Source organism: Opisthorchis viverrini, assembly GCF_000715545.1.
Source record: "Opisthorchis viverrini unplaced genomic scaffold opera_v5_17, whole genome shotgun sequence".
Lineage (NCBI taxonomy): Eukaryota > Metazoa > Platyhelminthes > Trematoda > Opisthorchiida > Opisthorchiidae > Opisthorchis > Opisthorchis viverrini.
The window spans coordinates 2,383,992-2,411,275 of NW_008751673.1; the positions used below are offsets into that span (position 1 = coordinate 2,383,992).

The 27,284-nt window shown below is 44.7% G+C and overlaps 1 protein-coding gene across 1 annotated transcript in view; it reads left to right on the top strand.

Moving 5' to 3' along the window:
• Positions 1-17,719, top strand: part of T265_01591 (hypothetical protein) — a gene marked incomplete at both ends in the record, with an annotated part of 28,269 nt that extends 10,550 nt beyond the window's left edge. Inside the window, 4 exons of the mRNA XM_009165650.1 lie at positions 6,642-6,776; positions 6,822-7,070; positions 14,284-14,532; positions 17,432-17,719. Coding sequence (XP_009163914.1) covers positions 6,642-6,776; positions 6,822-7,070; positions 14,284-14,532; positions 17,432-17,587 — 789 coding nt within the window. The remainder of the gene's footprint in view (positions 1-6,641; positions 6,777-6,821; positions 7,071-14,283; positions 14,533-17,431) is intronic.
• Positions 17,720-27,284: the final 9,565 nt, after the last annotated feature.

Consider the following 27,284-nt stretch of genomic DNA (forward strand, 5'->3'; position numbering starts at 1 on the left):
TTGTGGTAGTCTGGAATCGTCATTTTCTGCATTTCTGGTCCGCATAGATTGGAAAACATAATTATTGATATTCGAACAATGAGTAGAATTGATTATTTGATTCTGTTCACAAATCGGGGCATATATCCCGGTAACCCCTGTCATCCGTTTCTCACTGCACTCGTCAGCTAGAGACCAAAATTGGTCTCATTCCATTCAGTCTAGACGGTGCCATAAACCCGTCGCGGGTCGTAAAGATTTACGGTCAGATAGCGCAATCGGTCTACGCTGATCGATCGGCAGTGGGACGTTCAGCAAAGGACGGCCAAGTTTGTCCGGAATTAAGGTCATGCGCCAGGCTGTCCTAGTCCCCTTTAGGCTGGCGCGCAGACAACTGTCTGGATCACGTGCAACGAAGCCTATCGAAACCCGGCAGGAAAGCACGTGATTGAGTACCATACGCCCCCTAGACCATTACAGGCAAGATAGCACTCGCCTATCAAATCAACAGAATAGACAATCTGGAGTTGTATTGCCTAGTCTCTGTTGCGCTGCAACTGTCAGGTCAGTTGTATTACTGCCCCTTGATGATCCTGTTCCCATGATTCTGAAAAGATGTATGCGAAAACGCTCGGGATGTGGTACTATCCACCAAATATGCATTGGTAACATGCCCTGATAACCATAACAACACCTTCCGAAAGTGTGATATCAAAAGCAGCAGCATGGGCAGTACTGTATGAGTTTTAAGTATTGGTACTTAATGTCACAGAACACTATGTAATCCCGAATCTTTTTGTTTTGATGTTTGACCGACGACTAGCTTGGTAAAAATCATCGTACCGTTGGCCGGATGTGAGTAAAAAAAAATAACGCTGCCCGGGGAAAAAACAACACAACGTTAGTGGCCAGCAATTAGGTCACCGTCTTGGGGTCGACAGTGCAATAGTCAGAGCAACGCGCTTCAAAATGCAGAACCTGACTTTTCAAGGTTGCAGGTAAGGGATCCAAAACTGTTTCAGAAATACGACGGAAAAGTACGATCTACAGATGGCACAAAGAGCAGAATCGAACAAAACATTCGAAGTCCATAATTCTAGTATCAACAACGCAGAATTTTTTTTTTCAGGTGAAACTCTCATCATCATCATTGTCAGCTGTGAGAACCGCGTACTTGTCGTGCATTGGTGAAAAATTAAAAACTACAATCTACCAGAAACCAACAGACACGGGGATCGTCTCGAACAAGTCATCACCACACCTAGTCTGTGTACGCCAGTATTGTCTCATCGACGTTTAGTCAAATGAGAGCGCTGTGCACAGAAGAGATCGACCGAACAGCAGCCCAACAGAATTCAAGAAGTATGCTACCCAGTGGGTTTGATTAGGTGGCACTTGGGAAGGATGTTGGCTCCAGTATCAGGACCCAGTAAGGAATGGAGTGCACAACAGTCATTGCATACAAATCAGGAACATCTGAGGTTATTCGAAGGCTGTTGAACTTAGCCAACATTTGAGTAGCACTTCAGAAGGGAAAAGCACCACGCTCAGTTTTGGTGCAATTGAAAGCTGCTCTCCCGATTGGAAGGATTAGGGACTGTGAGTATAAAATTAACTGAAACGATTGCAGTAAGGTCTACATAGGGCAAGCTGTCAGGGAATCGTACACCAGAATTGGTGAGTATAAAAGGAGGACAAACAAACCACCGAAGAATGTGCAATACGAAGCGACGGTCAAATACTCAGCGATGGCGCAACATGCATCCGATACGGGACTTAGAATAGATTTGGAGAACGTGGAAGTTTTACGGCGGAACTGTGATTCACACCACAGCGGCTGATCGCCGGATCGGTAAAAAGTACCAGGCATGATTGCGTGAATAGAATGGAGTCAAGCAGTTTTGTCGATGGTGGTTTCAGGCTCGAACTTCAGTTGGACCGTAGCGCGCTTTATCAAGAAACCTAGAGGTTTCATTGAAAACAACGAATATTACACACTTTTCGTAGGAAATGGTTTTTTTCTTTAGAAAGTGGGAAACTGGTACGGTGCTCGTTTGATGATCTCAAATTAGAATGAGACAGGTCGAGTATGTTGAAGAACTCCCAGGCACCTTATGAGCAGTGTTCAGTGAGGAAAATTGGCAACTTCGTGAGGAATAGTCAAGACGTTGGCCAATATTCGAAGAAATTGTTAGTTCCTTTCACTGAGTTCTCAGTGATTTAATTTATTGGTCAGTATATACTGTGAGGATCTTGGGTAAGGCTCCCATCGTGTAGAATCTTACGTCTCCAGCTTTTTTGTGGCACCCTCGAATCTAAAAACGGTAGTTTTCCGGATGGGGAAACACAACTTGAATCCCTCAACAGTTTTTGCACGTGTCTACCAATGCCTGTCAGAACGTAGATCTTGGCTACTGCGGAAGCCTTAATATAGGGATTCGTGTATTTGTTCAAAAGTGATTTGCAGAGGCTTTAGCGCTCATGGTGCTGGCCAGTAGAGTGATAGGATTGTGGTACTGATACTCGATCTTAGTTTTTAACAAACTGGGATTTGGTCTTTCGATCGCTGAATTTCCGTTTTCTACTTGGTGTACGTATTCCTTCATAATTCGTCTGTTTGGGTAACAAACGACTGTGATTCCGTTTCAGCTTCAGTGTCGTTTATCTTGTGTACTTCGACAGCCTTCAGCACTAGGTTAGGATGATCCAGTACCACTATAAATTCACAGCTTGTCTTACTGTTTTATCGTCCCTGACTTTCGATAGCACTTTGCTGTTGAGGAATGTCTTCATTCAATTTGTGGAATTGTGCAAAGTTTTCAGTAAGTTTGTGGTTACACTGTTCTCCTTTATGTTGCTGTGTTTGTAGTCTTCAGAAGATCATCATTTCACTTTCTTTACGAAGAAGGTGGTGAAATCCTTGTGCACAGTCTGAAGTTCCTACTGCGGAGAATTTGGGACGAAGGATACTGATTTGGAAGAAGCGCCTCGGTTATGATCCCAATCTTCAAAGGAACGCACGAACGTCATTCGCAAACCGTTGTGGCATCAGCCTGGTAGCCATAACATCCAAGGTGCTCTGTGGCATTATTTTTCGCAGGTGGATTGATTATTGGGAGAGACAGGTTCGTGGGCTAGGTTTCGTTCTGGCCGAGGATGCGTCGATGATATCTTCACCTTGACACAAGTTCTTCAACAGCGCTACCCTCAAACACCCCACGTTGATCGTTTTTCCTGGTCTGAAAGCTGCTTTCGATGCTGTCGATCATCAGAAACTTTGGTGGTGCCTGACCCTCAAGGATATCTTTTCTAGATTTCTATCCATTATAAGGGCACTGGATGTGAGCTCATGTTGGCGTCTACGGGTACAATGCAATGTCGCCTGAGTTCAGTATTTTCAGTGGTGTAAGAGAAGCTTGCCCTCTTTCGTGGTCCCGTGCTGCCTGAAACTTCTGTGCTTTCCTGTGGAACGTCTAGAGTCGGAATTCTCCCGGAATTTTCGGCCGCAGGACCATATTGCTCTGCCTGGTTCAGATCTTTCAAATTTGCAACCCATTTTAAATAACCTAGATAATTCTGTCTCATTGTTTGGTATGAACTTCATGCCTGTAAACTGGAGAGTGCTGCCGCAAGACTGGATGGCATCTAGCACAAACCTTATGCTTAAAGATGAGCCAATGGACAGGATCGGTAAATTTATTTGCCTGATCAGTTCGGGTGGATCGGGGAGACCAGCGCAGCTGTTGCTAATTTCCGACACTTATGGCGATGGTTTGATGTTAGTTTGCTCGTTTACGCTGCACCGGTGTAATCCACAGTGCTTTTTGGAGCAGAAATGTAGTCTCGACGCACAGAGGATGTACGGAAACGGCTGGGGTTTAAGGATAGATCTCTCCGAAAGACTGACTGATATCGGAATAGCAATACTGAAATAAGCTTGATGATTTTAAGAAGAACGAACTCTCCCGCGATGTATGGGCTACCCACCGTCTTCTATCTTGCAGTGCTCTTTTTACCCTACACTATCGAAACACTAACTACTAAACTCTGTTGGGTCGACAACCGCCGCCTCCCTGCATGGGGATTCAGGGACTTAACGCAGCAATGGTTAATGACAATCTCTAATATAGCTCAGTCACATAGTCAATGGCGCTTTTGATCAAAGCTTTCGCCTTCAGTGGGTAGCTCTTGCGTTCTCCATTCCTTCAGATAACTAGATTGATTCAGTGGGAACTAACTGATTATGCAGTCGCTCCTGATGCTTGACTATATCTTCCCATTCTCCCATTTTCCGATTAGAAGGAAACTGTAACAGCTTGTTATATGGTTTATGGCTGGTAGACTGAACTGAGATGAAACACTATAATTTATTTGATATAGGCTTGTGTGGATCAGGCAGCACTCGAGACTGTGACGTGAAATACCTCTTCCGGTTCTCACGTCCACACTTGTTTCCTTCCGCTTCAGTGATTTATCTACTGGCAGTTGTTTACAATTCAGTTGAATAATGTTTATCACACAAGAAGTACTGCCAAATGCAGTCGACAAGAGTTCTCACCAAACCAAATGTTACTTCTGATACGGGCATATCCTCGCTTCTGGAAATTTGTATTCTGAACTTCTTTTTCCTTGCTCGATCCGGTCATTCCAGGTGTATGCGGGGCACAGGATTGCTGGGATTGAGGCAATACGCCCACTGGGTTGCACATGTACATTCGGTTTGAGCCCAACTTAAGACTGTTTGGATTACTCTGATAATTTCTAGCGTTTGTGAAGCGCTATATTTACACACTTTAACTGCTCTTCATCGGCTTTTTGAGGTTATTTCTTCGTTTGGAACAGAGAAAATTCTGGGGTGTATCAGTTTTTACTGGCTCATATTTGTCTCCATGACTCGATTTAAGGATCGACTACCAGGAGGGTGTGCGTGTTTAGCATCTTCGTCCATCTACCAGCGGGAGCACATTCAAGCAGAGCAGACATGGTCATAGACTTCCACTACCCCCCCCCCAATCAGGTTTCGGCTGAGAGATCTATAAATGCAGTAGGAACAAACCTGATTGAACCCACCTACCGACCGGTGTCATCAGACGAAATCCAGTGTAATCATGACACTCTGTTACTCAGATTTCCTTTAGTGTGTTTGGCGGCGCAGCAGTTTACGTGAACCTCGTTGAAGATATAGTACTCAGATGGCTGGCCCAAGTTGCCAGCACAGTTTTCTGATGCTAGTAATTCAGGTCAGGAATTTCGGCCATGTTGATCATATCCTTACGTGAATATTGTGTGCAAACTCAGCTGTCGTTCTTACGCCTTCGGCCAACAGGTCGTACAGTACTACCCCTGTATTTGGAACGTTCGAGTTGCTACACCAGGATCACAATCCTTCGTTTCAAAGGGCCTAAGCGTGCCGCGAAGGCTGTGCCAGCATACAATGCAATACACTCATCACTGGAGTGAAGATCAACTCAATGTGTGCCAGTACTGAAGCTGCATACGATCGGTGGGTTAGGGGGGACTTCCGAAACAAGACCGCAACAGCCAGCCAGTTCACACAAATGACTATTTTGAATGTGTTCTGCTTACTGCAGATCCTGTAACACTATCCGGTTTTCAGAGGTTATTTTTGGTACCCTGCTTTTACACAAATTTTGAAACATCCTGTTTTTTGTCATCCAATAAACTCTTTCAAATCAAATTCGGGCAACCTGTATGAAACTTATTTACAGGAAAGGTCATCCAGTTTTAGAGGCTTAGTACTGATATCTGTAAATTTTCAACCTATTATTCTAATGCTAAACCTCATGGTCACAAATCCCAGTAGGTCGGGTGGCAAGAATGTCGTTACCCCCAATAGAGTTTAAGCTTTCGGGATAGTTTATTCTGTTCACAATGGGAAGGAATTCGTCTTGATACGTTGGCGTCGGTGGATTCAAAGATCACAAACTGGCAACTGGGTGCGAGAAAACCATTGAATCGGGACAGGAAACAATGAAGAATGAAGTATGATAATTTGGAGCCGTCGGCCGGCAGATATTCCCTTGTTTGCTGTCAGATAAATGCATAGTGTGAAACTTCCTGCTGTGACACTTGTAAAGCATGCGAATATACTTAGACAGCCCACCATCGGTTTCGCCCTTTTTCAGTCTTCTCAGGCAGGCTTAGTCTTGGAATTTCTACCAATCTTGCTTCGTACTCAAAACCTAAATTGCACGTGAGTAGACTAATGCCCCATGTACGAATCAGTTTGTCTTGATCCAAACTATCCCCTGGTGAGTCTCGCATCGAGAAAACTACGTGAATATCGTTCTAACTGAGACACGAGACTGCCCTTGGGTAACGCATTCAGTTGGAAAATGTAGATGAGAGATTTAGCTGAAGTATTTGAGCCTCGTGATGACACTAAATTTGCAAATGAGTTTTTATCCGTACAGTGAAACCGATGCTTTTCTGTAAGAAGCCATGCTCGCAAAATTAGTCCCGAATTTCGGACATGGCAAGGTCAGATGATTTTGGCAGGCAACAATGCGGTGGAAAATTTAATTGTAATACAAACATTACCGATTTCTCAGTTTCTGGGGTCTAAAAATGCATGCAACCCAGATAAATATTTATGGCCGACCGAACTGGACCTAGGGTACTTGCTTTGCAGAATATTACAGTCCTCACCCCGAGAAATTTCTACTCCCATGTTAAGTTTTGCTATCATTTGCAACAAACCTAGTGCTGAAGAACAGCAGAGTTTAGATCAGTTCATCACTAGAAATTTGGCCTGTCCGTTGCGTTATTATCTTTACGTATCCTCGTAGACTTCACTAATTTCTAACTGTGCTTTCTTGCAGGTCCCCTTAGGCGCCGGTGTTGCACTAGCGATGAAATACAGAAAACAAGAAAATGTTTGTGTCGACATGTACGGAGACGGTGCCGCCAATCAGGGACAGGTTTTTGAGGCTTTCAACCTGGCCAAGCTGTGGAAACTCCCAGTAATCTTCCTTTGCGAGAACAACAAATATGGTATGGGTACCGCGGATTGCCGATCCAGCGCCTGCATCGACTACTACACTCGTGCTTCTTACATACCTGGTTTATGGGTAAATCCATTTACTTTATACTCCACATTCCCTACTCACTGACTTGTTTTTCAGCACAGCATTTGCAGACAGAAACTCTTATGTATGGCGTGTAATTTCTTGTTTTGATCGTATCTTATCATGTCTCTAGTCCAGCATATAGGGGATACCACGAACTCCATCTTCCATCTATTTCACATCTTTCTGCTAGGTTGACTGTCGCTCCAAATGTGCCACTCCAAGTTAGGTGTGGAAAATAACACTTTTTGGCAAACAATTACCCGGTGTTTGCAATACGTAACCTAGTCGCCAGAACATCTGGTACTGCACACATTTTGTATTTCAATTCCCTGATGCTTAGCCGAACACTCGTTTTGTAACTGTTCTGTTGCGCGCTCGCTGACATCAGTCCACACAGTATATAGTTCTGAGACTATGGCTAACGGTAATCTTGATTTTCGCTGATCCCAGAGGCCATGACCCACAACCATAAAACCCTGATCTAAACTCTGTTCGAGAACCACATACCTCTTCTTGCAATGGTTCTCGCAAATTAAAAAAAACCCATCCGATCTTCGTCTGTCTCACTACCTTCAGAGTGATTCGGAGGTCTGGGTACCTAGTACCTCCTTGATATACAAGCGATCACCTTGTTTATCGTTGCAAAGCACATTCTATATTACAGGGTAACTCTCTGGTTACTTCATCTCAAAGCACCTCTTCGACGACGAGGATGATATTGTCCGCATATTCTGCACCGAAAAGCCTTTACTCCACATTCATGTGAACAATACGGTACCAAAGACATCTCAGGATTCGTCTCATTACCCTTTCGACCACAAAGTGGACTAGAAATCGATAAGATGGGCGTCCTTGCTGAACACCACTTTCTGAGTGAGGGCTTTTGGAGTGCTCCTCATACACCCACACATTTGTGATTATGAAAAGGCAGAAAATTTATTATAATCAGGAACTTCCGGAATATCTTCTTTTGATTAAACATGTTACGAAGAACAGACTGGCCAACAAGATCAAATTAATATGGGAGTCAAGGAATATGTTTGTGAGTACCTGTACGTCTCCGGTTGTTTTAGCACGTGGTGAATGCGATGATTTAGTCAACGCAAATTCCTCGAGGCCCAATTCCTACTTACTGCGTTCAAGTCAGTGTTTAATGGACCATTACAAGATGATGAGAGACAAGTGTCTTGAAATGTTTCTTTACAATAGGAGTCAGGTAGTCCCCTTAGATTTATCGGACTCATTGGGGAACACTTTCCATAGATTTAGCTGGTTTTCCTCGAAAAGGGTTCCTTTCTTCCAAAAAAGGAGCGAATAAAACGGATAAGCAGTAAATGAATACTTTAATCTTGAAAAATGTGGCAGAGCTGTCTTACAGACTAAGTGCTCGGTAGAGCCTGAGAAATAGCATACCGTCATAAGCAATAGGAGTTGCAGAACATTTCACTTCTACAATCAAGTGCTCTTATGCGGTTGGAGAATCCAAAGAAGTGCAGATGTCCACAAAAATTGCACCTAGTGCCTCACCCGAGCTATCGAGACATCCTTGTTTAGTGAATATCGTCGAGACAACTTGATTCTTGATTATCTCGCTGATGGGCTTTCAAAGATCGTTATACGAATGAACTGGGTATTCCTGAAGCATTCTCTGAATTATTCGCCTCTTCTGCTTGCTTAGGTTTCCGTGACCATTAGGCCTAACGGTTGACCCCCACCGGTTGACCCATTTAAGTTTCGTTGGATTCGGTTACAACCTGGACAGACAGGCACATTGCTCCGAGACCCAGGCAATGCCACTGTTCTATCTCATGTCCCTTGTTTGTACTTGCTCTACTGCATTGCAGGCGGAAATCCGAGTATAAAGGACGGGTCACATTTCACTCCTAATTAGCACCGTATGGTTGATCAGCTGGCGTAAAATCCAGAGGATTGTTCCGATGGGCTCGTTCAAGCCTGGGATTTGTGTTGCGAAATGTTCACGGAAGAAAAGAAGAAAAGGAAGACAACATTGTGTGATCTGATCCGATACACGAATTCCGAAAGGAGCGATAGCCAGTGAGTGATCCACACCATGGACAGCTGATGGTGATGATATCGATTTCAGTTCACGGCCTGTTCGCCCTTAAAGCGCACATGCGTAGAAATGCCACAAAGTAATTTCACAAATAACACTTTCCAATAGACGCAACGCACAATCACGAGAGAACATATTTTTCGCATGCCTCATCAGTAGTGTCCACCGTTACACTCGGACGGCATTTGTCATACTTATTTACCTCTATCTCAGAAAAGGAAGCCATTCCAGTCAACTAGGGTGAATCGATAACAATGATCTTAAAAATAGTGCTTGTTCTGAATGGCAGTCGAAGAGGTATCAGCTAATCGCCTATCATAACAAGATAGCGTCATTCCTTCCCCGTAGCGTTACAATGGCACAAGAAGGAAGGACCTGGGGAAAGCAATAGTCTGGTCATAAAGGGTTACATCGATCACACCTTTACATTAGAACAACGACATATCATTTCACGGTCTTAACTTCAACAATGCGTCCGATTCTGTCGCGCCGTTAGTTCTTCTGGGCATGCTTATACCCAAAGGTATGTCCCAGAAGTTTTAAATACTATACACCTCGTATTCAAAGCTGTAGGTGTGTGCGGTATGTGAGAAGCTTTTCAAATCCTCACCTGCAAGCAGTGGTTACTAACAACTGCTTTCTTTTCTTCACTGACTCCGTAATCGATGAAGCACCAAATCAGTCCCTGGGGTCTCCAAACCTCCTAGTGTACTATTCTTTACAGGAGATAACCCTATCAGTTTACAATATGCAGACAAAATCTCATTTTCGAAAAAGAGTAAAAAGTGTATGTATCCATTGCTATTTAACGGAGTCATCCCACCTACCATTCTGTGTTTAGAACGCTTAATGTAGAGTCAAGTTCTAGGACATGCTGCTTGCAATTCAAGGGGAGATACTGGAGGCCGTAGAGAACTTTCAGTATATTGAGAGTTACGTCAGTTGTGCTGGCACATCTCGAGAAATGAGGTTGAGTTTGCCGTTTTGCGCCATTTGTTACGTCAGAAAGGAATAGTTTTCAGCCTTAAAGATCGTGTTTGTCGGGTACAATGCAGGCTATGTGGTGACGACATACGATTTTTGTGGACGCATGAAATGGAACGTCTTCGGGCCCTTAGTTATCGATATATCGGAACCAGGTGTATGTGAAGCTCGCAGCAACAACTCCACAACAACGTATTTGGTGGGACTTTAAATATTCCACTTGTTTACTGGAATCAGGACAACGACCTGCGATGGCTCAGTAAGTGCTCAGTAAGGTTCCACGCATACCAACTTATCGCCCACCGGAAACAGCGCTCTTTCCACGCGAAAACTCATAGGGGCGCGAACCGCATGTCATAGCATCAGAGAATAGGAGATTATGAAAGTAGCGGGGCAAACTCATTTGCATACCAATTTTGTTTTGACTGGAGGCTCACCTAGAACCCAGCTAAATTTTTCGTTTATGATAGGAAAGGTTTGGGTGTTGTCCTTGATGTTCGCCTTCGAGGATAGGGTTCACGTGATCCTCGGGTTCAACTGGAGATACCATTAAATATGGCTACCAACCGCCAATCACTGGTATCAGTAGCATTCACCCCGTAAATTTTGATGAATAGATTTTAAGAGGTCTAGACATTTTGGTAGTCTATGGTTGGTTGGTTCTGGGTCGGTTTCTCTTCTTGTTCTTCTCCTCATTATAGGGTTTCAGTTCAAAAAGTAATCACGATTAGACACCGGTTTAACACCATCGTTCTCACGTCGACGCTGCTGTCAAATAAGGAGCTAGTGAATTTGCTACTTTTCGTTTGATAAGATAGCCACGATCCGTTTTGCTTGGACAAAATAACTTATTGAGTGCATGTTGGTGTGTGGGGAAATTCTCCTATCTCTGCCTGATGGATTCCACACCATGACATCTCATAGGCTGTAGTGATCATAGTGTGCCAACCGAAACCCTTAAGGTCCAAAGACAAGTCCTTTTAAACATGAAGCACGCACAAACTAATTTGCAGCTGTTTTCGAACCTTTTTGTTTCCACTTATTCGAACTTCCTAGGTGTTTTCGTTGAACGCTAACACTTAGATTTAATTAAACTAATCCCAATCGTTCAGCTGTAACAACTTTTTGGCGCCTAGCTGCAATGCCACCCGAAGGAAGTCTGAGGGCTGAGATACCGCCAGGTGGTCCAAGCCTTGACAGGATCAGTTGAGAGGCTAAGGTTGGATCGAACCACGGACCTTCCAGTCAGTAGGTTCGCACCTTAATCACTGAGCCACCTCGAAAGTGCCAACTAGTTTAATGCATTCTCGCTTAGATCGGTTGCCAGTGAGTTTTATCCAACCTAATAAACAATGTCGTACCGCGTCTTGTCGAGTTTGCAGCCACACAGTAGGTGAATCACATAGATCATAAGCAGAAAGACTCAGAAATCCCACGGCATCGTGTTTGACTGTACTCGCTTGTATTTACTAATAGAATGTGATGGACCACCTCCCAAGAACTCACTTCTAGCGAGGGTTCTGGATTAAAAATAGCATTTTCTTTCCTAGACGCTGGCTGGGCGTGTAGTGCCTGTTCTGATCACCTTAGCTTCATAATTTTTATTCGCTCCTCTAGCAGTTCTTCGTTACACAATCGTTGCATAAGTATCACTTCATTGTACGCATGCTTCCATCCTTCATAGCAATTACATAATGCGACTTTGTGGCTGATCGATGCGTTACAAACCGTCCGTTTTATTGGGGCTAGAATTGGAGTTTGTTTTCAAAATATTATTTATTAGAAGAGGATGGAATCCCAGGCACAGTGTTCCAGCCAGAATAAAATAGTTGGTGTATACTCAAGTACCATACCCTGAGGAACAGATTAAACCTATCAGTTTTTATGGCGAATGATCAAATATCGATTAGACATTTACTTTTCAGCTGGACTATTTCGTCCGTGATAGCCTGAATGACGTACCAGCTACTGTTGTGTCTGTTGATCTATCTTCCCATGAAGTGGCGTTGCACGCGGTTGCTGGCTGTTCTAGTGGTCCGACTAACATGTTGAGCGGATTTATTTGTTGGCTGCGCTAAAATTCCAACCTGGGCAATAAATTGAATGAACCCTGTATTAGTAGCCGTGAACGGTGAAGACGATCGTTACATCCCTTTAGTGTACAGCTTTGAAACGTTTGGCTGAATTTCTTTATGATGCAGATTATGCTGCCCCAGGCTAGCGTCAACTGAAGCTCCAAAAACTTCTGGCAACTGTAATGCTACGCGAACATGTAAAGTTCAGCGCATGCTGGTCAGCTATGCTACGTACATCCGCTTTTCATCAGTTAGCGGGTTGAACAAGCGAATTCCTTGTAGACAACTGTGCGACAGTACAAATACTTCCATGTTGTTGTGATGCGATTAACTTCTACGGTCAGATAATACTGTAAGGCGGGGGCTGAAACACAACTAACCTAGGGACTAAGCAGATGTGGACTTTGGTTTTGGCGAATAAACGTTGTGCGAACTTCCTGGGAATTCGTTCTATAGGCGCACACCTGGTTGGCTCGGACGCTGCTTGATTTCACGGATGTTCACTTTGGACAGTAACCATGCTTTGTAGGGTGTGCCTGCGTTTGTGAGCCTCCACTCATAACCTTCGAATAAAGCTTGCTTTCTTGAGGAAAGCAGATACGTGTGTTGTTACTGAAACGGCGTGCATATTTTGGCCTCCTTATGGTTGTCTATGAATTTCTGTTGAGTTGATACGTTCGGCATACATTCCATATTCGGGTATGTTACGAAGACGGCACGAATATGTACATCACAGGATAGAACACAGGTAGCTGAAAAGAATGCTGTGTTGACCACTTTCTATCAAAGGAAGCAGTTTAAGGCGTCGAATGCTGAAACCGGAAGTATACTTCTGTATTCAATGACAACTGAACTCTGTATATTTGAAAACTACTGCAGCCCTGCACCTTGTGGTTCATATAAGGTTGCTCCGAGTTCTAAATATCCCTAATTTCCACTCCGAGTTGTCAGGATGCCTGATACCCGATAATGTATGTATTGTCCTTCGTAAGAACCCGTGTTCCAGGCATACATCCAGAGATACCAGTGGCTATCAGCATGTATGATGCGTATGCATCGGTGCTAGGGTCTTCTATCCAGGGTACCCTGGGACATTAAAAGCCCGGTACTGCTTCTGTCAACGTTCTTTTCTCCACTTTTCAACGAGACATTATTAATTCACCTCTTTTAGTTGATTTGTGAGTGGGAAAACGGTTTGAAGCTCGATGCGCAGGTTAAATGATATTGAATAAAATCCCACAGTAGTGCACGAGTCAAGCCTGTCCTCTAAGTTATAACTACAGAATCTGATATTAGTAGTAAACCATCGCCACAACAGTCAGTTGGCAGCGCCACCCACGTTTCCATAAAAAATACCGAATCTCGAGTTAAGGGTGTGTACCGAGTCGAGTCGTGTGGTTTGAACCTAGACAAAGCTATCTGAGTTTGTCGCTTTCGACGAATTATTCAACGCACCACAATCTTTTCGGTGCATACTTTGGTGCCGGAAGTGCGTCCCAAGGAAGAGCTCGGATTATTCCACAAAAATCTAATCTATTATTCCAAAACCACAGATTTTTATTGTGGAAGGAAGAGTATATTCTGCAGTTTTTTTCACCTCGTTCTATTGGATATTCAAATGTATCCGAACATGATTAGTGGACTTATGAGATGTTGATCCTTGATGTTACCATTGACGAAAGATGACAATGAGGCAGCTTAAATCTGTGTATTAAGAACGGCTTTGGTTGCTGGCTACTATTACTAAGACGTTTGAGAAATCCCATCATGAAAAACCCTTGAAGTGAACTGCTCTCGCTGCTTCTCTGTAGTCCCGTATGTGCTATGGACTGAATCGTTTGGTTCAGCCGAGTTTTCAGTCTGGCAAGTGATGTCTCCTCACTTGCTTGCAGTTTGTTTGCAAGGAATCTGACCCGTGCTAACTCAAACATTGCTTGCATGCTGTGAAAAGATTCGTGGGATATTGACTTTAAGTACCATTCTTCCCCACGATTATTATTAGTGCTTCACTACATACAAACCACAGTCTGAATTTTCCGCGTACAGTATCAATAGCGTCTTGCTAATTCGTTTGTTTCAGGTCAATGGTATGGATGTCTTATCCGTTCGGGAGGCAATACGATTCTGCCGGGATTGGATTATGGAAGGCAATGGTCCCATTGTTTTTGAGGCAGAGACGTACCGTTACTTTGGGCACAGTATGAGTGACCCGGGAACGAGCTACCGCACTCGGGACGAAGTCGATCTCGTTCGAAAACAACGGGACCCGATTAACCTCTTCTGTCAAAGCGTGGTATCAGCGGGTTTGTTGACCGATGCCGAAATTAAGGTAAGCGGAAAGACTGTCAGCTCTCCACGTTCCTCCCCATGTTTTGACTTAAACTCTCCGTATTGTGACTGCCTTCGGCTGGGAAAATGTTATCTCAAAAGTGCATGAGTTGTGAGCTAGTATTTTTCAGTTAGACGACCTGATCATGTGTGGACACATCAGTTGCAACCTGTAAGCTATCAATATTCCTTATAAACAATACCCTGTCCGTGTGTTGCTCCGGGAAAGTTTTCCACTGCTGCAGCTGGAGCGCCACAGGGTCACCCAAGAACATCTGACATATCCGCTCGGCTCTGTCGACGAGCAACTGTACAACCGTACTACCCTTCGAATGAAGCACGAAGAGTGAGGTGCTGCTAGTTTATCCGTGCCTAAACAAAAGTAATTAGAACGCCAACATTGGGTTCAAATGCGATCAAGTGAACTCATTCTAACCTGTGCGTATTTTCAAGCCCTCGGGGAATAAGTCCTGCAGTTGAATTTGGCTATAGTGTTCATCAGCATTCCGTAAGACATGTCCTGCAGAAGCTAGATCGCGTCACTTGCATGCATTCGGACCACAAGAAACCACAACACATGAAGTTTACTAGAAATAGAGAAACCTGTAAATAAAGTAGGGAGCTCAGATCTGATGGATAAACCAACCCAGCCAGTACATCCTCAAACAGTAAATCAAAAGATCAGGTCAAACTCCATGGAGCCAGTCAAAAGAAAGAAGGCAGGAAAGCGCAGCTTATCGACCAGTTTAAAGAAAATTGAACCAACACCCACTGGAATCTGGAAACAGGCCAATCAAAACACAGAAGGGTTAATACTGAAACTAGAAGCTTTTGGAATTCAAGATAGCCAGGCCACAACGCCACAAATGTTATAAACAGACCGACCAAGAAAGCGACTGAAACTACCGGAGAGAGGCTATACCACAACCAAAAATAGAATGCAAAAATGTGGACCACAACGATAACAGATCTACAAGAAAGCTGCCCTCAGTCAGCCAGTCACTCAAAAAGCTATGAAGTGGTCTTTAAAGGCTGTTTTAGTGTGAGTAGGTGATTGGGCCATACCCACCTGAACACGCGCTAATGATGATATCCGGTTGGTGGCGAAACTACTGCAAACGATTTTCTAAGGTCTGTGAACAGATCAGCAGCCACCTGGTCAAAACATAAATGCACACAATCCATTGTCATTTCAATATACTACCAACGAGTTGGAATGTTTTGGCCCCACTGACCACATTCAGTTCATTTTCGTGGCGCTAGCTAATAAGCGTAACAAATGAATCTACCGTAAAATGCAGCGATCTTACAATTTGTGTGTACTACGGTAAATCGTAAAATATCAATTGGAGCCTGCATTCACCGGCAGCTGGTCTGATTATTCCAGCCATCACTGATCACACTCAAAAGTGATTTAAAACAGATCTCTCAACAACAGTTTATTTGCACGGCTGCTGTAGGAGGGCTCCCAGTTTGTAGGTGTGGGACTGGACCCCTCCAATCGAAAGACCTTCGGAGACTTCCAGTGTTTGGTCATCGGTTTCATCGGTGCGTAGCACAGCTGTTGAGAGTGTACAACAAGGTAGTGCGCACCAAGTTAAATTCATCAGTTTTATTTGGTTTTGCCCAACAACCGTCTACTGAAGATGGTGTTATTCCCTGTTCTGAGAGTTTGTTGGCGGAAGGTTCACGAAGGGCAGACGGTAATAAGGCAATGGGAACGAAAAAGGCTAACGTCAATCTGAGTGCTGTGGGAAAACGATGCTTTCTGGCTGGGGCCCACTGATCCTACTTACAGGTAATTTGGAACTCTGTAGGACATGGCACGTGACCGATCCCGTTGGTGTGCATGTTGTCATTTACTAGCTCGACTGGCCTGCTAAAGTTCGCCCGTCATGCACTAGACTTATATCAAATTAGCTTCGCAAAGGACGCTGTGTCAATCCCATTGACTCCCGGATGTGATTGTCCGAATGCTGTTCATGTATGCAGGCGCCTTATTCTTAGTTGTGTTTCCTTAAGGACATGGAGCGCATCACCAGGTTCGTCTGATATATGGCCTTCGGTGGCAAACAATGAAGTGGTTATGGTAACGTCCGAGAATAATGAAGCTACAGGACCTTCGCCCGTTGTTTTCCTAAGATGCATGCGTAGATCGTGGAGAGCTCAGATAACAGACATTCCCTGCGGTCCATCCACGGAATGAATACCATCCTTGATCCCAGTAACGGTTGGTTGATCAGCTACCGAAGACGCAAGAGCAACTCATTAACTATAAAGCGCAGATAGCTTCGGTTGTTTCAAAAGAGAGCATTTGTTTCGATAAATCACAGAAAACTAACAGTGTTTGTTACTTTCGTCCTCAGAATTTCGTAGTGCGATTCTGGGTGAACACCTTTGTGATGTATTTTGTTTCAGTGGACCATCGGGTAGCTTTACGTCGAAAACTACACTGAGCACATCGTTCTGGATACTTACCAATGTTTCCACCACTGGGTAGCCTCTAGAAATTGTCACATGCAAGAACACGGCTAGTTTCCGCTTACCTTCGAAATCCCAGTTTATCCATTTTTGAACCTTAGAATTTGTGCACGATGGAAACTCATGTGAAAAAATACTTGGAGATAAAACCATTCCCTATGTTGTGCATTCCATGATAAAGAGAGATGCAGTGCGTCTCCCGGTGCTTGTCTTATTAACGTCTATAGGTTTACATTCGCCAACCCATGCACCATATTAAAATAATTCAATAAATAAATGACCCTCAACTAGTGGACTGTAGAAGACAAATTCACATACATCTCTCCTGAAGTCTCGTGTGTATTTGTGAGCGAAGTTGAGATCATGGATCCCCTCTCATTTGCATGGATGGTTTATTTGTTGTTCCCGTCACTCTTCAGGAGATCAACGCCGTCGTAAAGAAGGAAGTTGCACAAGACAGTGATCAAGCTGAAACCAACCCTGAACCCGATGTTGAGCTGGCCTATGAACACGTACACAAACAACCGATACCCGGATTCCCAATTCGTGGATGTGACATCTTGGACGTGCACTGAAACAAACCTTTCAGCAGCATTGCTTTTATTGCTGTGTCACTGCACGTGATCCCCGTTATGTGTCGTTGACCGCGACTGTGTTGTTTATCAGAGCAGAGTACTTTGTCCGTTTAAATGAATAGCATAGTAAACGATAGTTGTCCTTCTCCTTTATCCCACTTATTTTCCCACTTAGTTCACAGGATTTACAATGAGTCAGAACTGGACCGAATCGAGCGGACGCGGGTAATATAACTCGTTAAATCGTAACAAATAAGCCAGTATGCCACATTCTCCGTCACGAAGAGACTGGATCTTACTGTGGTGTGGCGGTTTTTGTACCTCGGCGACCTATTGAGCTATACTGGTGGGTGTCCGCACGACACTCACAGAGTCTCTCATACCAGGTTGGTCAATGGTTAGAGGTCTGACGAACACAGTCTCCTGGTCCTCCAGGTTGGGGGTTGGAACATGTATGGCGACTTGTTCCGTAGAAAAGGTAATGCATTTGCATTTCCCGCCAAACACCGCCGCCTCGCGGTTAGGCTTTTGAGCCAAAGGCTTTGGTTGCGGACCCTAATCGTCCTCCTGTCTAGGTGTGGGCGCCCTGGCAGTATACCTGCCCACGTACAACCATAAACTGCACATACACAAATTTACTCATGCCACATCGGCCGTCGCGTGGTGCCATCAGCCGGGTCGCCTTACTTGCTGCATACAGCAGGGCGGGTAAGCGAAAACATGCTACTGCTGACGTCTCCCTTCTTACACTTTCACGTTTTCCGTCTTCCACCCTCCCCCGCCCAAATTTGAATACTTTATCCGCAGGTCCCAGCTCTAGGACTGACCGTTTTGCTCGCCCTGCATCACACTCAGCTGCAGCTTCTGCACGTCCGAGTTCAGTTACAACCCTAAACACTTCGAAGTCTGTTTTCAAACCCCGAAAGCCTGTCTACTTAGCCACTTTCAATGTTCGCACACTGAAGCAAGCAGGTCAACAGGTGGCTCTTGCGCGTACGCTGGATTCCCTCTGTATTGATGTATGTTGTCTGCCAGAAACAAGGACGCAGGACGCAAGTACTGTAATCGAACTGACTGCTCCCTCGCTCTCATCCAGGTTTCGACTGCGCACCTCTGGTGATGTAGAGGCCGCTGCAGCTGGATATGCTGGGGTGGGTATTGTATTGAGCGAATGAGCGGAAGCGTCTCTGCTTGATTGAATACCCGCTGATAGTCGCCTCTGTGCGGTTTGTTTGTCAATATTTGTGAGGGAATCTTGAGTAAGTGAGGTTCATCGCACTTTGTTTATTGTATCTGCTTACGCCCTAACCGACTGTAGCTCTGAATCTGCCGAGAGGTGCCCTTCTACAACATGATAAGAGCTCAGATATCGTTGTGGTTGCTGGTGATATGAACGCCCAGGTAGGTAGACTAAGCGCTGCTGAGGCCCGATTGGGTGGCTGTCTTGGTTTGGACACAAGACGCACGGACAACGGAGATCGGTTACTTCAGATGTGTGCCGATCGCACACTGTTCCGTAGCGGTACGAATTTCCAGAACAGCGGAAATCGCTTGACAACGTAGTGCCCACCATCAAACCAGCGCCGAATCCAAATAGACTACATCGCCGTCAGTTATCGGTGGCGAGGGTCGATTACCGCCTGCCGCTCCACCTGGAACACCAGCGTGGACTCCTACCATGCACTTGTACTCTGCTGCTTTTTATCGCGCTTTTCAGGTGTACGCAAAACGCGCACACCTCGCTTAGCCAGTGAGAAGCTAGTGAACCCAGAAGTCAAACGAAGCTATCAGAACCAGTTTCTCGAATGCCTGCCGGCCGGTAAGGTGTCAGACATAAACGGCCGCTGGGGAAAAATATCCAGAGCACTACTCAAAGCAGGAACGTCTGCTTGCGATACAACCCCACATTGACAAACTTCCGGGGCATTCCTTGATGGGCGAGCGTGTCGAGGATAACAGACCGTTCGACCGAGTCAAATGCGCCTTAGAAATCCTGGTCTCCACCACAACTCCGCCAAGCGCATCATCCGACGCCAGGTGAAACTGAGTGTCCGCGCAGACCGAGAAGCTTGGTGGACCCGAAAAACCGAAGAAATGGAGGATGCAAAGAATGCTGGAAACTCGCGCAAACTGTTCCACTTGATTCGTTCGACTGGTCCTCGGAAACCGCTTGTCAGTGAAACAATCAGGGACCAAAATGGCTCCCTGATATGCAGCAAAGCAGAACTTTTGGACCGCTGGGCATAGTACTTCGAGCAGCAGTTCAGCTGGCCACCCGCTACCCCCAATCCAGAAACCCGGCCTTCAACAGAAAGGTGGACCGTAAATATGAAGCCGCCTCAGTCTCCGAATGCACTGCTCTACGCAAGCGTCATTGTGCTGCTGGTCCTGATGACCTTCCGCCTGCTGTTTTCAAGGATGGCGGTGGATTCCTCAGTCAGTGCCTGTCTAGCCTATTTGGGTCTACCTTGGAGAAGGAGACCGTCCCAGACAATTGGAATGAATCGATAGTGGTACCCATTTCCAAAAAGCGTACTCGAAGTGAATGTAGTAACCACAGAGGCCTTAGTTCGACGCCTGTTGTGACAGGGCTTCTAGCGTCACTGATTCTTTGTCGTCTTTTGGTGGCACGCGAAGCCTTGACTCGTAAGAATCAAGTGGGATTTCGACCGGGTAGAGGCTGCGTTGACCACATCTTCACACTCCGACAGGTGTTAGAGCAACGCCACATGTACAGACGACCCACAATCATGGTATTCCTTGACTTCAAGGGTGCATTTGATTCTGTTGATCGATCAGTGCTGCACTTGCTCAACAGGATATGCCCCAGAAGTTTGTCAACCTAATCCGATCCCCTTATTCACATACTGCAGGGCGGGTGAGGGTGTATGGTGAGCTCTCCAAAAGCTTCCCTATAAAAAGTGGTTTCCGACAAGGATGTCCACTCTCCCCATTCTTATTCAACTTCGTCATTGATGAAATAATGAGGCGAACACTGGACGGTCTACAAAACCCAGGTGTTCAAACTGTTGCTGGTGAGAGCCTTGTCGATCTGGAGTACGTATATGATATCGCCCGCATCTTTGAGGACCATAGCGAAACACAAGCCCTGTTGAATAAACTGACCACCATCATTCCATCTTTGGCGTGCGCTTTGCGCCTTAAAAGTGCAAAGTCATGCTTCAGAATGTGCCATCTGCGAACATATCCCTTACAATTCAAGGAGAACCATTGGAGATTGTGGAGAACTTTACATACCTCGGCGGTTGTATTAGCTCAAATGGAAGTGCCCGATGAAGTCAGTGCATGATTCTCAAAGACTTGAATCACGTTTGCCAATTTGTGTCGCTTGTGGTGTCCAAGAGGTATCTCACATGATCTTGAGTGTCCTGTATACCAGGCTACAGCAAGGGATGTGTTGTTCTATGGGGGCGAGACATGGCCTCCGTGGACAGATGATGTGAGGCGTCTTTCAGGTTTCTGACCACCGATGCTTCAGGAGCGTGGCTGATTGTGGATGGCGTCAGCGTGTTAGTAACGAGGTGATTACAAAACGGGTATTTGGTTGTGCTGCAGGCACCTCAATCCGGGAAAACATCCAGCATCATCGACTGCGATGGCTCGGTCATGTGTTACGCGTGGCGAAACACCGTCTATCGAGACGAGTGTTGTTCTCCGTGCCTCCTTCAGGATGGCGCAAACCGCGATGTGGACAGCACATGACTCGGCAGAAAGGCGTGAAAGAGATCACTAAGAGTTTGAGTGTTGTTGGTGTTGTACGCCTCCCAGGATGGGGTCCCCGTGACCCCGTTTGTGCTTGGCTGGAGACGTTGCAAGAAATGGCGGCTAATCGATGTCAGTGGCGTTCGTGCTGTCAGTTTGTCTGGTTGAGCGGTTGGAGGTGTAGGCACCTCAGAATGCTTGACATTGGTCAGCACTGATAGAACTAGACGAACGGCAGTGAAGCATCAGTGCCAACACTGATGTTGCTGTCTTTGATGATGATGATGATGATGATGATGATGATGATGATGATGATGATGATGATGATGATGATGATGATGATGATGATGATGACATATTCTAATGGACGGCTGTCACGAACTGGCGATCCTTGAACAATATCACTCCCTATTTAGTATTCCAGAGTAAAAACCACATTTCTGCCAACTAATCATTTCCCACATTCCCCATTTGATAGATAGAAGAGTTAGAGTTGTATTTTCTGGAGGGATGTAAGACTGAATTCTGTGACAACCCTGCTTCGAGCTCCCCCACACGGAGAGGTATAGATTATTCGAAATGACTACCTGGTTCGGTGCATGCAAAAACGTTCTTCGGGAAACCCGTCACGTATTAGCGGTGTATTGTGTTTTTCAAGCCTATACTCATGGTTCTCATGGAAAATATAATGACCGACCTGCCAGCGAAATGATATTGAAAACGCTAGGACCGGAGCCCAAAAAGTAGAACGAAGCTATTTTCAGTCAAGTGGGAAAAGGGTGATGCTTAACGAAATACACTCATTTGCAAACAAACTTGGTTTTGCGAGAGACTCACCTGGAACCCAGATGAATTTCTTGTCTGTGATGTGAAACTTGTTTTTACTCGGGGGTTCTAAGCATTTTATAGAGCAGCTGACACCAGGACGATTGGAAACAATCCACCTCAATACAGCCATCACAGACTTATCCACATAATTAAGCAGCAACTCCTCGTGGTTTACATATTGAGTGCTGCAGACCATTTGAATCAGAAAATAAAGTCCTTCAGTGGAAAGGAAACTGGTAAAGCGGCCCAGATGTAAGCCATACCGTATTTGAATTCTTCCATTTGCTTCGTTTAGAGCAAGTTACTTTTCACAACTTTGTCAGGAAACGATTCACAGGCAGCAACCTTATGGAAACTTTGACACACTCACAAAGTTGCCCGAGTCTCTTAAATCCAGCTGAAGTGTCCAACTTTTCATTCTCGTACAGGATGCATCTGTGTGTACTGGAATCTTTGGTGAACTAAGGCGGTCAAAGACGATGACTTTCTCAAAACATTTACCGTATTGCGAACGGTGCGAACTAAATATGAAAAGTGGGTGCTCACAACGTCCACAAATGGTGGTGTGATACAGAAGGTTCTTCGGATGACCCGATACATATCCTTTCACACTTAACATTCAATAACGAAATTCCTCCCACTTGGTGATGAAGCTCTCAAAATCTTCCCTGTGGTATACCAACAGGCTAGTGTCTTGCGGCACAACTAGCCTTTTGTTTCTTCATCTGATCTAATCTACAAACTCGAGACCACATTTGTTTGTATGTGGGTTTCGCTCTAGCTGGGGCTCATACATAGCAGCAATCCGCGTTGCGTTTATTCGCCAGACATCAACGATTTATGATGAAAGATACCGTGACGCACGTTCAAAGGCTTCGAAAACACCTCAGTGGAGCATAGTACAACTACAGTACTTCCACGCACTAGCTGCTTTCTGTTCTTGCTAGAGGTATTCACTCCGTGACCATATACAAGGTTCTGCTGTTGTCATTTTCAGTCAGCAAAGTTGCACTCGTTTATGTATCACTTGTACGTACGCGAGGATGAAATACCACCAGCCGCTCACTTGTGCATTGGTCATTGTGGTGCGAAGTCGTCCTCGTATTATGTTGAGTGCGGAGACACTCCGGCTGTATGAATTATCGCGGATCGGTTACTCAATATTTCGATGAAGTCCCATCACTCATCACTTTTTCCGGTTAAGTCTCTGGACTTGAACCGTTCAAGTCATCTTGACGGTTTAAGAACACTTGGCATCATCAATCTGGTCCAAATAGGCATATAACGACGAAAAATACACGCCAGGTTACGCCTTGAGTGTCAACGGACATCCGGTACCTGGACAACAAATACCACATTAGCCAGGATAAACCAGTCAAATTCCGTATTACAGATGGGTGCATTTCATGGGGAGATATATGGTAGTCAACCACAGAAAAATGACATGAGAACGAAAGCAACGTTAGTCTTTTCAGGAGCAGTCATTAGATGGAGGAATTGGGGTCATAGTCTGACACGGAATCACGAAATTTCCTGGAGATGAATGGAGCAATTATGGAGACCAGTTCGAAACTTGTTATCCTTCGTGGTGCTGTGGGTTTAAGTTGGCCGGAGCAGAAAAACCGCAAGACGTCCCTTTCAGTTTTTGTCAGATTTTCACAAACAAATTCGTCTCAATCAGAGGATCTTGAACTACATTCAGTTTTTCACCCAATCACCCATATATGAGTACAGCTGGTCCCGTTTTAATTGCAAAACACAAAAGTGACGCCATTCCTCCTGAATGAAGAAAACGAAGAATATATCCAGGCGCTAATTACCAATATTACCCGGATGGGTCTTAGTTCCTGGTTGCTTACTACTTTTCAGGTATATTGATCCTTATTATCCATCCCAGCATCCATAAAGGAGGCAGAATCTGATTGTTCTGCAATGCGATTTACAAGTGAACTTTCTGCACTTGCTGCACGCATCGGTAACTTTAATGGCTCCACCTGAAGATTAGTTTTTGAATCTCCGCTTGTTCCGTTGTTCTTATTCCTGAGACTCACCTCGTTGACTCTGCTGTCAATTTTTTTTGTTCGAAGCAGCGTTCTTACACTGTCGGCATTGAAAAGTAGTGCATTTATGCGGTCACTTTGTGGTTCTAGTCTCGAACAAAATACAAGACCAGAAAATCACCCTTGTATCAGACATTCCACAGACCCTGCATTTTTCGCAACATGCGTTCGCATCTGTGGCTCGCTGCAGGACTAAGTTACGACTGGTGGAACTGTCTTAATGATGCAGTGTTCTCGACCGGCCACGTACTCGCGTCCGTCTATCTTGCACATAGATTAACCATCAGTGACACGCACCTGAGGTTAGCTTATGTGTTCCAATAAGGGTCTGAGCATACATTTGCTGAGCTATTTGGTACGTTTATTCGCCAAAGTCGTTCCGTAACATCATCACGCCAAACACATATGGGCGTCCACATCATTCGAATGACCATTCCAATCTGGGTTTGTTTTACTGGTCGTGTCGCCTAAGTACAATTTACCATTGTGAGTCATATCGTATGCCAGACAGTCACATTGTAAAGTGGACTACAGCCACTAGCATTATCAAACAAAAAAGCCGTATCACTTTATTATTATTCGATGCTAAGTGGCCTAATGTCCCCGTGTTGATAGTTGCGCGTTTCACTGAGCAATACATGTTTGAGGGGGAATAGATCGATACTAAAGTTCCATCGATTCAATTGAACAGAGAAGCTAGCCAAGATATCTTGGATTCAGCGCTTATCGTAGCTCTGGGGATCAATAAATATAGTCTTCGCGTTTGCGAAAGTAGGTCGTTCGGCTTTTGTTTTCGATTGCATCTAATTAGTATCATAATGATCTCAAACGGGAAAACACAGTCGAGCGGTACAGTAAAGAAGTGCGTAGTAATCTGGGTTGGAAAGATCAAGCGAATTTCATGATGAATGTGTTTTCGATATGTCCCAGTGACTTCAACTAAATGCACAAATTGTCTGGCGGGACAAGAGTGCTAATGACCTTCAACGAACGTGCAAAACACTTCATTATGTACAATGATAGTAAATAACCCATGTTGAATGGTATGGACACGAAGAGCACTGAATTCCAGTGCCAGCTATCCAGGTGGCCTATTTTCATTCAATGTTGGCTGTGGCGTACTTCTCTCCTCTTTAGAAAAACAAGTTGGAGTGACAGGATTTTCTTTCTTCATAGGATGACAAGATGTGGTAGGAAATACGTTTTCATTCGACACACATTAACCTTACATTATCTCCCGTTCGGGTGTGCTCGTCGTCATAACTCTGTTCTACAATAACAACAGTGTGATTAACGCGAGTTTTTAGACAACTGGAATGACGTATAGCGATTGTCACTGAACGCTGTCTGTGTGTTTTGTTTCATATTCCCGGAAATCAAGCAAGAAATAGCATTTCGTCCAGAAAAAAAGGTTTCATGGACGTGGTCGCCGGGATGCTGCCCCGAATGTCCCATTCTCGATCTCCCATTCTAATGGGAATACACTTCGATGTTATCGATCTACACAGGCGTACTCCGTCTGGAAGGACCGTTAAGGTAAACTTTTGCTTAAACCAAGAATGGGGAAAATATGCCTACGAAATATCGTGCAGAGCAGATTTCAAAACATTTGTTCTGGAGTCTCCCATTAGTGCAGCTTCTACATTAATTCATCCCAATATCATCGAAGTAAGCAAACAAACTGAAGAATGGTGAATTTTTCGAAAACTGGGCAGACCCGTTAGCATTAAAATGGACGATTGGGTAAAACCAAAAATTTAAAGTAAGTGGATTAAAGACAGTGGACTCGGTAGACTCCTCTGGATTCCAAAACTGCCTTCGCTCGCATAGGTAAAACGAAAAAACAGTGAAATAAATCTATTTGGTGGTGAGTGTGAACAACATACGCGATGAGGTTTACGGGAGGATTTCCTAGCAAGTGGTCGAGGGTGCGACTTCGCACGTGTGCGCGGGCAAGGCTAGGAATTACTGGTCTAAGGCAAGCAACATCCACCACTGATACCAATCACGCTGCGTGATCTACCGTGAGCGAAACTTCCTAAGGCGCATTAGCAACAAGGGTTACGGAAACACAATGNTTATCCACCCTCAAGAATGCAATGCTCATGAGTTCAGGGGGTAAACACAAATTGGCTGCGTTCGCATAAAGTTATAGTTTAAATCCCTCCCAACTTGTGACCTGCATTTCCTTGAAAAGTTACCAGCTGAAAAATGGAGTCAGATTTTACCTTTCAAATCCATATGGTTCCAATTGCGAGCTATTAGAGAGGGATGCACCCAAATGTTGACCAAATAACACCGATTACCTTGGGGTTATATCAGCCTATTTACCCAATGGCAGTACATCTCCGTCCAGAAGCCATGATTTAAACCCTAGAACAAGTTTTTTAAAAAGTACGGCAACACAAATAACCTGTTGGTCATTGGTTGAAATATGTACAGTAATTGACGCAGATGCCGCCGACAAAGGAAGTTTTTTTTTGGCCGATTAATCCCCAATAGAAGCCCGCCAAACCGAAGAGACCGAAATTCCCCAGTTATAGCAGGCATGATTTGAACACCGGATTGGGTACCCGACCACTGCTAACAGTAAAGTCAAGAGAACTTTCAGTGTTTAACTGCGTCAACGTATCGATAGTGTTCCGCGATTTAAGGCAAACCCCCCACGTTAGGCGATCTAGTTGCATCTGCAAGGCCAACTTGATTAGAACCATTTGTTCAGTAGAAGCTTTTCAACCTATAATAGCGGTTAGTTAAGGTTGGTGGAACCGAAACAAGGGATCCCTGATGATGAATAGAACAGCGGCTCCTTTATTATTCGATAGGGATAAATATGGATAAATAAATATAAACCATTCAAAGTAGGCAACTTATTCAAACTCAGAAAGCTAACTTCGAGTCAATAAAAATGACTATCTGATGAGCCACAAGAAGGGCGGTCGTGGGATGTAAATTTTCAGCAGCCTTGTGAACAGTACATCCCGTCTAGACAGACGTTCTCATATCGAAATTATCATATTCGACGTGCAACAATAACCGTCGATCCACAAGAAGTGTCTAAACTGGAAGCCCCTTACCGATACTCA